This window comes from Rhinoderma darwinii, chromosome 2, assembly GCF_050947455.1.
Source record: "Rhinoderma darwinii isolate aRhiDar2 chromosome 2, aRhiDar2.hap1, whole genome shotgun sequence".
NCBI lineage: Eukaryota > Metazoa > Chordata > Amphibia > Anura > Rhinodermatidae > Rhinoderma > Rhinoderma darwinii.
In genome coordinates, this window is record NC_134688.1 from 188228069 (window position 1) to 188242800 (window position 14732).

A 14732-nucleotide genomic window follows, 5' to 3' on the forward strand; every position below is an offset into this window, starting at 1 on the left:
CTTCCATGAAGCCATATATGAATGATGGCTCCCAATCCTGGGCTAATATGAGAGGATGAGTGATTTAACTAGGGGATGTGCGTGGTTGTGTTAGATGGTAGTTTATATGGTAGTTTTTGGGGAGGAGATAGGCTTTGATAATTTGGGTCTATGCTTTGGTTGGCTCGAGTAGATATTATTCTTGCTTGCTCTGACTGTTAAATATTGTAAAGGAAGTGAAAAAGTCAAGCCTGGCTCCAACCTGGTTCCATTCCGTAAGGCCTCATGCACGCATCCGCGAGCCGCATTTTCGCACCTTGCTGCCATACATAGTATGGGAGCACGGCCCATAAAATACGAAAAGTAGGACATGCTCCATAATTCCCGGCACGGTTCTACGGCACGGACACCTATCCATAGGATACAGTATTACGGTTCACAATTACAGAGATTTTTTACGGTCGTGTGCATAGAAGAAAGTACATATTGCTAAACATTACTGTCCTTACAACTGTTCTATTTCCATCTTTTAAAAGCTTTATTATTTAAATAAATTGTAAATATTTTAACCAAATTATTGTAATTTTTAAATGCTATATCATGTGACAAACATATGACTGTATATTATATCAAATAATAGATTAAATATTCTTTTTCTGCAGAGCAAACTTGTAGGAATCTGTGGCAGTGTTGGGTGTGGTAAAAGTTCTTTGTTATTATCTATTCTAGGTCAGGTATGTTTGCTTTACTTCTTTTCTATTGGAATATACAACTGTTTGATGAATAATCTATTACTTATTTGTTTTATCAGTCCAGTCAAAATCATCAGCTATATGCTTTAACATCATTTAAAGGAAGCCTGTCATATTGAACATGCTGAGCTATCTGTTATTTAGAAGGAGCAGCTGAGCACATTTGATATATGGCTTTGTTGGAAAAGGTTCACTATAGAAGATTACAGTATTTTATTTATTATAATCCCTTCTAACTGTAGGTTTATGAGTCAATGGGCGGTCCTACTCAGTGATTGACAGCTATCTCTCTATGCAGACACATACAGAAAAGGCTATTAATAAATGAGCGAGACCGGATTGGACTTGTAACGCGACCAGAAATTTGAATGAATAAATTTAGGTTATATTGAATCTTTCCTTACGAAAAAAATAAATAAAATAAATATATATATATATATATATATATATATATATATATATATATATATGTTCTGCTCCTCCTGCTTAACTTCACGTTATTAGTTAGCAGGTGTAACTGGCGGTATTACATTACATCCACCCATGCAGTACATAATTGAACCAGATTTTTCCACATTGCTGACAAGTATCATTGCCAAGTACATGAAATAATTAGATTTGGCTTGGCGCATCTGTCACCTTTAATTATATCAGTGGAGTTTAACTTATGTGTGAAACAACTCCCTTGAAATAACTGCTGACAAACATAAAGTAAAAAAAAACACTAAATCAAAATTATATTTTTTACAATAAATTACATGTATTTAATATGGTGGTGACGAACTAGATCTTAAAAAAAAAGGTAAACATTTGTGATCTTTAGTTTTCTTATCTGTAAAAAAAAAAACGCAAAACAAGCATATGCAAAAAGATTAGTGCAAAGTCATTCTGTCCATGAGCGGTAATCTGTTAAACCAAACATGAGACTTTTAACTATTTCACAGATAACAGAAAATGGGAAGATCATTTCAACATAACAAGTAACTGCATATTAAAGGCTATGTACACCTCTGAAAGGCAATATTTTATTATATAAAAATGTGTATCAGTCTGTTTGTTGCAACTTTACAAATAGTTTTTATTAAAAATGTTTTACTTCTTTAGATACAGCTGCTTTGTGTTCTCTATACAGAGCAGCTGTATCTAGCGCTATTCACTGAATCCGTCAGTTCCACGGACCTGACAGATTCAGTTTCGGCGGACGCAGGATCCACCTGTAAACTAGATGTGATCAATAACAGGTATATCAGGTCTGCGGGACTGACAGATTCAGGTCATAGCGCTAGATACAGCTGCTCTGTATAGACAATACAGAACAGCTGTATCTAAAAAAGGTACAATAATTTTTAATAAAAAAAGTATTTGTAAAGTTGCACCAAACCCACTGATACACATTTTTATTTCAATAAAATTGCCTTTCAAAGATTTCCATAGCCTTTAAATAGTATATAGCGTCTATAATTTCTGTCCTCTTAGGTACTCCTAACTGGTAAAATAATTGACCTCAATACATAATTATCGACTTGGGTTCATTTAACCTCTTGCTGTCCATGCCACATAAATTAACGGTCTAATGGCCCAGTCCCGATGCCAGAAGCTCATTAGTTTACGTGCTGTGTTTGATGGCATTGTGTGCTCCTGTAAGAAGTGAACACAGCACTCATATTGAGCTCTGCATTCCCAAATGCAGAATCGCTGCTTCTGCATTTAGGCGGTTGCAAGGGAAATCCCTTACGTCAGTAATGGTGCCACAGGGATTCCCTGTGCATAGGGAGCTTAGAAGCATGCCTCTTTTCTGTATGTCTTTGTATACAGATTACTAATAACTGTAATCTAATAGGCTGTTAACATTAGATCACTGCTATCAGTGATCTGTATATAGGGGACAGTAGGTAACAAGTACATAATGTGTTCCTGCTAACTTGTGCCCCCATAAAGAAAATGTTATTAATTAATAAATACAGTAAAATAAATAGAATTAATAGATTTAAAAAAAAGCAAAATATTTTTTTAAAATATTAAAAGTCGCCCTCCCCCCAAAAAGTGCACAATTCTCCAAAATCTACATGCACCAATTTTAGACTTTTTAAGTAAAACAAACTTGTTTTGCATGGTCGTCAGATGTTCGGGCATTAACACGTTCCTGTGAGACAGAATGTACGTTACCCCAAACATATAATAATTACCCCGGGTCACCAATTTTAGTCTGTTCTACCCCGGCCCTACCTGTTTTTGCGCCTTTACTAAGAAATTTCCCTACTTGGAGGAAGTTACATTTAAAGCTAAAATAGGGTTTTTGTTCTCGGCAAAATAGAAATGTCATACATTACACAATGTACACATATTTGACTTCACTATTCACCAGAGAACAAGAGAATTCAATATTGGGGTATATATTATTTATTGAAAAAACTACCTACAAATATAGCATAAAAACATTTGAAAAAACTGTATTTTTTTTTTCTGTTTCTGACCATTATTCCCTAAAAACAGAGGCGTAGCTAGGTTCTCCACCAACAGGGGCAAAGATTCAGTTTGCCCCCCTCCCTCAACCACTTTCCCGACATTACTTTCCCCCTCGCCAGGTTTGCTTTCTCTACAAATCAATGACATGTAATTTTTTTAACTCGAGCATAAAACCATTTGTACGTTTTATAAGCGATATAGTTATATAAAGTAATGCCCACACAAATTCTCCCATGCAGTATAATTCCCACACAGATGCCCCCATGCAGTATAATGTATGCAAAGACTCCTGTGCAGTTTCACACTGTGCTGAGGTATGAGGTACATGTTTTTTGTGTTTTGGGGGGGGGGGGGGGGGTTTACATCTGTTTTTGGGTGGCATAAACCTGTATACTAGTGGAGAATTTGTAACTTTTGTGTCCATTTAGGATATGTACACATGGATAAAATTTGCTGCAGAAAATTCTGCACCAAATTGTGCTGGGGAAACCAGCTAAGATTAAAAAAAAAAAACTATACTCGCCTCCCCGGTCCTCTGGATGGTCTCTGTATATCTGTCATTCTGTGATTGGTTGCTGTACAGAGACCATCAGGGGACCAGGTATGTGTTGCCAAAAGATCGTCACGGGAGGTGAGTATAGTCTTTTTATCTTAAACTATGAAAAAATACTGGGTTATTTCTTGGGGACTTGACATTTGTTGCAGATATAGATAGATGGATGGATGGATGGATGGATGGATGGATGGATGGATAGATAGATAGATAGATTGATAGATAGATACAGACATACACAGATAGACAGACTACACACACACACACACACACACACACACACACACACACACTTACCTTTTGTAGGTAGCTGGACTTTTCACATGCAGACAGTCTGGTCAAAAACTTGGAGCCTCTTAATAGGTCAGCAGTGATGGTTTCCTGGTGTTCAGTAGTCAGGAGAAGGAGGGGAAGACAGCCTGCAGATACAGTGCTGCCCCTAGAGGAGGTCAGGAGGAGTGCACATCGGGCTCTGTTATTAGCTTCTAGCTGTTATCACTGCTTAGGTCCGATATGACAGGAGGAGAGCCTGATGTAAACTTCCCTTGCCTGCTTTCTGCCTGTCCTGTCCCTGCAGACTTCCTCCCTAATAGAACAGCTGGAGCAGAGAAGGGGATATGCAGGGTAGAGAAACAAGTCCTGTGTGATGGACACTGTTCTAATATTTACAGCGTCTGTGTGGGGGCCTCTTGTTTTCTGCCCCCACACAAAACTGAATGCTGCCGCCTGAAGCCAGCAGCTCAGACTGACACATGGTATGTGCCGCCCTGTGCGAATGGCCTGGCGCCCCCCTACCTTCTCTCTTAGTTGGGGGCACATGTCCCGCCTGCCTCCCCCTAGCTACGCCCCTGCCTAAAAACACCTACAAAATTAATTGATATCTGCTCCAATTTTAAATAATAAGAAAGACCCAATGTGTCCTGCAAAATAAAGAAAAAAAAACATTTGGGGTAGATTAAGAAATAAAAAAAATCACCTTTAGTATGCAGCATTCCAAAAGGTGAAATTATGCTCTGGGCATGAAGCCCCAAAACACCCTCAGTCATGAATGGGTTAATAAAATAAAATGAACAATATCTACATGGTCATATATGGTGCTAGTACCTAATAAAATACTATACTGGTAGGGTTTTCTTGTAATATGTAGCTTAAACATCATAATTGGGTTACTTTTTTTTATTTTACATTCATATTAAATTCATACATGATATAAAGAGTATATACATGATCTACATCAGGGGTCTCAAGCACGCGGCCCGCGGGCCGCATGCGGCCCCTGGGGCTGTCATCTGCGGCCCGCGGGTCACAGAGCCGCTAGTATCGGCTCTGCTCCGAGTCTGGAATTCCCTGACATCGCTGTCCACATATGAACAGCGATGTCTGGGGCTTCCCCAGAGCCGGAGTCCTGGGCAGAGCGCTAGTACATGCTCTGCTTCGGGACGCTGTGGAATTTCCCTGGCATCGCTGCCCATATATGGACAGTGTGTCAGGGTCTTCCCCAGAGCGGAGCAGAGCGCTGGTGTCGGCTCTGCTCCTGGACTCTGTGGAATTCCCTGACATCGCTGTCCATATATGAACAGCGATGTCTGGGGCTTCCCCAGAGCCGGAGTCCCGAGCAGAGCGCTGGTGTCGGCTCTGCTCCGGGACTCTGTGGAATTCCCTGACATCGCTGCCCATATGTGGACAGTGTGTCAGGGTCTTCCCCAGAGCGGAGCAGAGCACTGGTGTCGGCTCTGCTCCTGGACTCTGTGGAATTCCCTGACATCGCTGTCCACATATCAACAGCGATGTCTGGGGCTTCCCCAGAGCCGGAGTCCCGAGCAGAGCGCTGGTGTCGGCTCTGCTCCGGGACTCTGTGGAATTCCCTGACATCGCTGCCCATATGTGGACAGTGTGTCAGGGTCTTCCCCCGAGCGGAGTCCCGGGCAGAGCTCTATTATCGGCTCTGCTCCGGGACCCTGGGGAAGCCTCTGACATCGCTGTCCATACATCGACAATGATGTCAGGAGCTTCCCCAGAGCAGGAGTCCCAGTGATGTCAGGAGCCCAGCTGGAGTCCCAGGAAGAGCCTACTAGCGGCACTGAGGCAGCATCAACGGACGGCACACTGCGGCAGCATCAACGGAGGGCACACTGCGGCAGCATCTACGGAGGGCACACTGCGGCAGCATCAACGGAGGGCACACTGCGGCAGCATCAACGGAGGGCACACTGCGGCAGCATCAACGGAGGGCACACTGCGGCAGCATCAACGGGGGGCACACTGCGGCAGCATCAACGGAGGGCACACTGCGGCAGCATCAACGGAGGGCACACTGCGGCAGCATCAACGGAGGGCACACTGCGGCAGCATCAACGGAGGGCACTGCGGCAGCATCAACGGAGGGCACACTGCGGCAGCATCTACGGAGGGCACACTGCGGCAGCATCTACGGAGGGCACACTGCGGCAGCATCTACGGAGGGCACACTGCGGCAGCATCTACGGAGGGCACACTGCGGCAGCATCTGCGGAGGGCACACTGCGGCAGCATCTACGGAGGGCACACTGCGGCAGCATCTGCGGAGGGCACACTGCGGCAGCATCTGCGGAGGGCACACTGCGGCAGCATCTGCGGAGGGCACACTGCGGCAGCATCTGCGGAGGGCACACTGCGGCAGCATCTGCGGAGGGCACACTGTGGCAGCATCTGCGGAGGACTCTGCGGCAGCATCTGCGGAGGACTCTGCGGAGGGCTCTGCGACAGCATCTGCGGAGGGCTCTGCGGCAGCATCTGCGGAGGGCTCTGCGGCAGCATCTGCGGAGGGCTCTGCGGCAGCATCTGCGGAGGACTCTGCGGCAGCATCTACGGAGGACTCTGCGGCAGCATCTACGGAGGACTCTGCGGCAGCATCTACGGAGGACTCTGCGGTAGCATCTACGGAGGACTCTGCGGCAGCATATACGGAGGACTCTGCGGCAACATCTACGGAGGACTCTGCGGCAACATCTACGGAGGACTCTGCGGCAGCATCTGCATTTAGCGACACTTAAACTGGAAAGCTGGATTGTTGAAATAAGCACGTGGAGAAATATCTCAAATTTTAAACCTAGCGGTATTATTATAGTAATGTAGTAATGTAGTATTATTATTATAGTAATATAGTGTTATAGTAGTTCAAATAACTAATTGATTAACAATAATTTTGTATTGTATCAAATTTGAAAGTAATGCGGCCCATCAACTTCCCATTTTTTCTATATGCGGCCCACTTACCCGGCCGAGTTTGAGACCCCTGATCTACATAAACAGTTGAGTATCTTTGTAAGTATATTGCATAACTTGTCTTGTACTGGTCTTGCGTTACAGCTTGTATTGTAGCCAGAGCGGTATTCACAATTCTGCTTGTTCTTATTGGAAACAGTTATTAGGCCCATCTCTTACAGCTTAGCTGACCTCCTGTAATGCAGTGGGAGAGTCAGCTTTTCCCACATCATCATTAATGTACAGTCTCTGCTGTAAACACCACACCTCACTGAATGCAAATCATTAGAGCAAGCTCTGTGAACACCTTGAGCCTGCCAGAGACGTGATTGGGTGCCAATACAAAATCTTCAACAGGACCCCTGCCTATCATGTGGCATTTAAAGAGGATCTGTCACTAGTTTACTAATTCCCTATCTCCTAGCTAATCTAATAGGCGCTGTCACACTGATAATGCTAGTGAAAATTGCGTCCCACAAAGTTTATCATTTTAAAAGTTATGAGCTTTTTTCGAAATATGCAAATTAGATTATACTATACAAGTGGACGTCAAAACCAGCGATTCTCCTGAGGTGGAGCTACCTCACAGCCTCTGACGCTGTCCTATCAGCATGAAGCTGCTTCACACAGTGCAAGAGACTGAGGCTGGAGGGAAGGGGGATCACTTCAAACAGCCATATCTTAGGCTGTGGACCACCTAGATCAGTGGCTCTGGTGGTATATGAAAGAGGAAATTCTAATCTTTAATGTGATACCAGGATGATCGCAGTTCTAGCTGTGACACAACCGGAGATATCACCAGTTGAATACACAGTTGGGAATGGAAGCTGTATACTGTAATATCACACTGTGTTGCTGGGCAGGGAAGGGGGAGAAACTGTATGCTGATTGGACAGCGTCATACAGAAAACATTACACTGCCCAGAGTGAAAAGAAAGAGTCACCTCCTATTTGTCTATTAGAGCCACATTAGCATATTTAGAAAAAGCCTCATAACTTTGCAAATAATAAACGGTTTTTAAAACAAATCACACTGTAGTTATCAGCATCATAGCGCCTATTCGATTAGTTGGGAGATAGGGCATTAATAAACTCGTGGCAGAGCTTCTTTAAAATACAATACTAATGTCATCTAATATGGCAGAGAACCTCAGACAGGGCCCAGGTGTGACTGCAACTTTTGCACCCCCTATTGTTATGCCCATGGAGCCAGCATGATATACAGCATGTTATGCCCATGAAGCCTGCATAATTGTGAATGCAGCGCTTGGTGATAAGTCAGGCTTTAAAGGGGTTGTCCAGTCCCTAAAAATTGATGACCTATCCTCAGGATATGCCATCAATAGCTTATGGGTCAGGGTCCGACTCCCCGGACCCCTGCCGATTAGCTGTTTTGCGGGGGTTCAGTGCTCGTTTGAGCCCTGCTTCCCCTTTATTTCTACTTGCTTACTGTGAATCCTCAAAACGTATGTAGTGGTGATTCACAGGCATTGCAGCCTTCTTCTCCAAATGAAGTGAATAGGAGAAGAAAGCTGCAATACCTGTGAATTGCCACTACTTCCATGTCGACGATTCACAGTGAGCAAGCACATAGAAATGAAGGAGAAGCAGCGCTCACACGAGAGATGCAACCCCTGATCGGCGGGGGTCCCGGGAGTCAGACCCCGACGATCAGCTATTGATGGCCTATCCTGAGGATTGGCCATAAATTTTTAGGGACTAGATAACCCCTTTAACTTAGGAACAGTACAAGATAATTACGGATGTAGCATCTTTATCTTGACTCTGATAACTTGCTGCAGCGTGATATCACACAACAAAAGCCATTGAAAAGCATTGAAAAATTCAAGAAAAAGTTTCTTGACACTTTGTATGTAATGCGTTAAAAGTCAAGATAAAGCTGGCTACATCTGTACTATATGTATGATCTCATCCCAGGGAATCCCTGTGACACAATCTAGGCCAATACCTTATATGGACAGACAGCCCAGGGTCCATTAACTCCTTCCCGACATTTGACGTATCCATACGTCATAGCCAGGTAGGGGTAGTATGGAATGGGCTCACGGAGTGAACCCGCTCCACACAATGCGGGTGTCGGCTGTTACAGCCGACACTTTACAGTAACGAGCAGGATCGCTTAATAGAAGCCTGTCAGAATCACGATGTACTGCACTACATTAGTATTGTAGTATATAGTGCAAGCGATCCAATGATCGCTGGTTGAAGTCCCCTAGGGGGACTAATAAAAAAAAAAGGAAAAATTAATCAAATAAAGGTTTTTTTTATGTAAAAAAAAAAAATTTAAATTAAAAGTTCAAAAAAAAACCTTTTTCCCATTTCCCCCTAGAGCATTGTAAAAAAATAAATAAATACACATAATTGGTTTTGCCGAATCCGTAAAAGTCTGAACTTTTACAATATATCAATATTTAACCCGCATGGTGTACGCTGTAAAAAAAACCAAATGTAAACGCCAGAATCTCTATTTTTTGGTCACCTCATCTCCCACAAAAAAATGGAATAAAAAGTGATCAAAACGTCGCATGTACACCAAAATGGTATTATTAAAATCTACAGCTTATCCCGCAAAAAATAAGCCCTCATACCACTTAATCGACGGAAAAATAAAAAAGTTATGGCTCTCAGAATTTGGCGACAAAAAATGAATTAATTTGTTACATTTCGTTTTTTTCCTTGTAAAAGTAGTAAAATATCGAAAAAACTATATATATTTGGTATCGCCGTAATTGTATTGACCCGCAGAATAGAGTTAACATGTTGTTTTAATTGCACAGTGAATTCTGTAAAAACTAAGCGCAAAAATTAATGGAGGAATCGCTATTTTTTTCCCGTTTCCTAGTACATTATATGGCACAATAAATGGCGCTACGAAAAACTACAACAGGTCCCGCAAAATTTAAAGCCATCATAAGACTATATTGATGGAAAAACTAAAAAGTTATGACTTTTGGAACGTGGGGAGGAAAAAAACGAAAATGAAAGTTGTTTACGACGGGAAGGGGTTAAAGGACCCCAGGGCTGTCTGACCATATTTCCTGTTATTAGGGCATACTTGCCTGTGTATTATCAGCACACAGGCTAATGTACTGGCATGTAGATATAAGCCAGTAAATTATAGGTAAAAATATAAAATCCCCTATAAGATAAAAAAAAAGTGACTAAAAAAAAGGAATGTTCAATTTTTAAAAAACCTGTAAAAAAAAATACAGGCAACTGGACATTTTTTTACAATAAATAAACTGTATTAAATAAACATCCCAAAACATAAAATAATATATACATATTTGGTATTGTCATGACCGTAAAGACCTGCACAATAAAATAGTGTATGCTGTAAAAACAAATAATTAAAAACTACAGCGAAACTGCTTTTTCTTCTGCATTTTGCCAAAGCAAATATAAACATAAATGAAACGCTAATGTACATGTCCACCTACATAAAGTATAACACGTCCCTCAGAAAACAAAGCCTCATACAGCTACGTCGAGCAAAAAATAAAGAAGATATGACTGAAAAAATTGTTCTGGTCCTCAAGGCCAAAATTAGCCTGGTCCTTGAGGGGTTAAGCCTAGATAGAATACAATTCGTAATAGAACAAAAAGTGTTTGCTAAGTAGCATAGAAAAGGCAAAAATATCGCAAAATCTCTTTTGATTCAGCGGTAGTTATGCCACTGGAAGTGACATGACTTTGTGATGATAAAGAACAAATTGTTGTACGGCGTACCTACAGTAATAAGCTTTTATTTTATCTAGATGACTTTACTGGAAGGCACAATGTCAGTAAGTGGCAGTATTGCCTATGCAGCCCAGCAAGCATGGATTTTCAATGCATCCCTGAGGGAAAATATCTTGTTTGGGGAAGAATATGATGAAGAAAAGTAAGTTATAGTTTTTATTTTTTTTAAGTTTCATTTATTGGCAAAGCAAATATTAAGGCCTTGTTCACACAGTGCAAAAAAAGCAGGAAACGGAACCTATACAAAAGAAATATATGAAGGCTTTAGGGCATGACCACACGTGGCGGATTTCGTCCGCAACTGTCCGCATCAATGCCGCACAGAATCTGCGTTGCAGATTCTGCTGCGGATCTGCACAAAATGTGCAGTACATTGATGCGGACTAGCTGCTGCGGACTGCGGGAAAAGTGCTTCCCTTCTCCCTATCAGTGCAGGATAGAGAGAAGGGACAGCACTTTCCCTAGTGAAAGTAAACGATTTTCATACTTACCGGCCGTTGTCTTGGTGACGCGTCCCTCTTTCGGCATCCAGCCCGACCTCCCTGGATGACGCGCCAGTCCATGTGACCGCTGCAGCCTGTGCTTGGCCTGTGATTGGCTGCAGCCGTCACTTACACTGAAACGTCATCCTGGGAGGCCGGACTGGAGACAGACGCAGGGAGTTCTCGGTAAGTATGAACTTATATGTTTTTTTACAGGTTGATGTATATTGTGATCGGAAGTCACTGTCCAGAGTGCTGAAACAGTTACTGCCGATCGTTTAACTCTTTCAGCACCCTGGACAGTGACTATTTACAGACGTCTCCTAGCAACGCTCCCGTCATTACGGGAGCCCCATTGACTTCCTCAGTCTGGCTGTAGACCTAGAAATACATAGGTCCAGTCAGAATGAAGAAATGTCATGGTAGTAAAACCAATACGCTCCGCAGCACACATAATATCTGCGGACTTCATTGCGGAATTTTGACTCTCCATTGAAGTCAATGGAGAAATTCCGCCATGAGTCCGCCACTGCTCCGCAACAGACAGAGCATGCTGCGGACACCAAATTCCGCTCCGCAGCCTATGCTCCGCAGCGGAATTTTACGCCTCGTCTAAACGAACACTGCTAAATTAAAGTCTAAGTCAATGGACAAACGGCACCGCTGCGGATTAACGCTGCAGAGTTATCCCCAGCGGAATTTAAGTGAAATTCCGCCACGTGTGAACCCAGCCTTATAGGTCTGCCCTCCTGGATCAAATTCTGTTTTTTGCTTGAAAAATGTATACAAAATCTACAACAAATTTGCACTGTGTAAACAAGGCCTTAGGGTATGTTCCCAAAGGAACGGAAAATCTGCAGCAGATTCTTAAAAAAAAACTTAGATAAATAAGTCGCAGAAATCTGCAGCTAAAAGTGCGGCTTTTCTGCACATGTTACTGCGGAAACGCAATGTAGCTGCAGAAATCGTTGCGGATTTTCCACATCGGTTTTAACTACGGATTTAGTGAGAACCATTGATTGTAGGAAACATTATGCGCACCTGCAGATTTTCAGCAATTTTTAGAGTGTTTCCGCTGTGTAAACACTGTACAGACTGCTACAAAACTCAAATTGCGTATTTTAGTGCGGAATTTATGCTCCCTATTCAAGACTATGGCCTAAACATGCAGCATCTCGGCACAGAATATGCAGCAGAAATTGACACGCTGCGGATTTGAAAGCCACACCACAGAAAACATTACGCACTGCATTTATAAGGTTTTTTTTCCCGCAGCATGAGGTTGAGATTTGCAGACATCTCATCCACTTTGCTGCTACTGTAAATGCTGTGGAATTTCCACACAGAATTCTGTTGCACTGTGTGAACAAAGCCTAATACAGTATTCAGACCTGTAAGTGGCTGCAAGTTTTTCATAAAACAAGTAGAGGCCTGCTCAGTTTACTTTTAGGGCGCACTCACATGTGGCGTGCTTGCTTTGTATTTCTGCAGTGTAAGCATATGCTGGGGAAAACTTTTCAATGTATGCCTATAGGAAAAATGTTCCACAGCGCAGGAACTAGCGAAATCTGGGTGTCACCTCGTCTCCCACAAAAATGGAATAAAAAGTGATCAAAAAGTTGCAGAATATTTTGTCTTTGTAAAAGTAGTAAAACATAGAAGAACTATAAAAATTTGGTATCGCCGTAATCGTATTGACCCGCAGAATAAAATTAACATATGTTTTCACTGCACGGTGAATGCCGTAAAAACAAACAAACACTGGCGGAATACGTTTTTTTAATCCCATTCCAATCGACAAATAATTTTTTTCCAGTTTCTAAGTGCAATGGTACAATAAGTGGAGATCATCCCGCAAAAAACTGTCCTCATATGGCTATATAGTCGGAAAATACAAACATTATGGCTTTTGAAACGTGCTAAGGGAAAAACCAAAGTGAAAAAACTGAAAAATGGCTGCGGTGACAAGGAGTTATATTAAGGGGCCTAAGCTATCAGCGGGCTTACCTGTTCTCGGGGTGCAGGATCACAGGGATCACTATGTATAAACTGTAGCACAGGGTGCAGCATAGTCTAGAACTGGGGTCTCCAACTCAGCTGGGTACGTGGGCCACATATAGAAAAAAATTAATGTTGACGGGCCACATTACTTTCAAATTTGATATCATACAAAATTATTGTTAATTAATTAGGTATTTGAACTTCTATAACATTACTACATTACTATAACACTACATTACTATAATAATACTTCTTTACTATAATAATACTACATTACTATAATAATACATTACTATAACAATACTACATTACTATAATACTACTACATTACTATAATAATACTACACTACTATAATACCAAATTACTATAATACTACATTACTATAACAGTACTACATTACTATAACAATACAATACTACATACTACTATAATACCACATTACTATAACAATACTACATTGCTATAATAATACTACATTGCTATAACAATACTACATTACTATAACAATACATTACTATAATAATACTACATTACTATAATAATACTGCATTACTATAATAATACTACATTACTATAACAATACTACATTACTATAATACTACTACATTACTATAATGATACTACATTACTATAACAATACTACATTACTATAATACTACATTACTATAAGAATACTATATTACTATAATAATACTACATTTCTATAATACTACTACATTACTATAATAATACTACATTACTATAACAATACTATATTACTATAATAATACTACATTACTATAATAATACTACATTTCTATAATACTACTACATGACTATAATAATACTACATTACTATAACAATACTATATTACTATAATAATACTACATTACTATAATAATACTACATTTCTATAAAACTATTACATGACTATAATAATACTACATTACTATAAAAATACTACATTACTATACTACATTACTATAACAATATTACATTAATATAATACTACTACATTGCTATAACAATACTACATTACTATAACCGTACTACAAAACTATAAAAATACTACATTACTATAACACTACATTACTATACTATACCAATACTACTTTACGATAACAATACTACATTACTATAATAATACTATATTACTATAACAATACTACATTACTATAACAGTACTACATTACTATAATAATACTACATTACCATAACAGTACTACATTACTATAATACCACATTACTATAACAATACTACATTACTATAACAGTACTACATTACTATAACATTACTACACTACTATAACAATACTACATTACTATAATATTACTACATCACTATAGCAATACTACATTACTATAATAATACTACATTTCTATAATACTACTACATTACTATAATAATACTACATTACTATATATATACTACATTACTATAACAATACTACATTACTATAATACTACATTACTATAACAATACTATATTACTATAATAATACTACAGTTCTAT

General features: G+C 40.4%; 1 protein-coding gene across 1 annotated transcript in view; it reads left to right on the forward strand.

Annotated features, from left to right (window-relative positions):
• The window catches only part of LOC142740900 (ATP-binding cassette sub-family C member 5-like), a 157308-nt gene that overhangs the window by 56233 nt on the left and 86343 nt on the right, over positions 1-14732 (forward strand). The window contains exons 10-11 of the mRNA XM_075850323.1: positions 642-713; positions 10773-10897. Of these exons, the coding sequence (XP_075706438.1) occupies positions 642-713; positions 10773-10897 (197 nt within the window). The remainder of the gene's footprint in view (positions 1-641; positions 714-10772; positions 10898-14732) is intronic.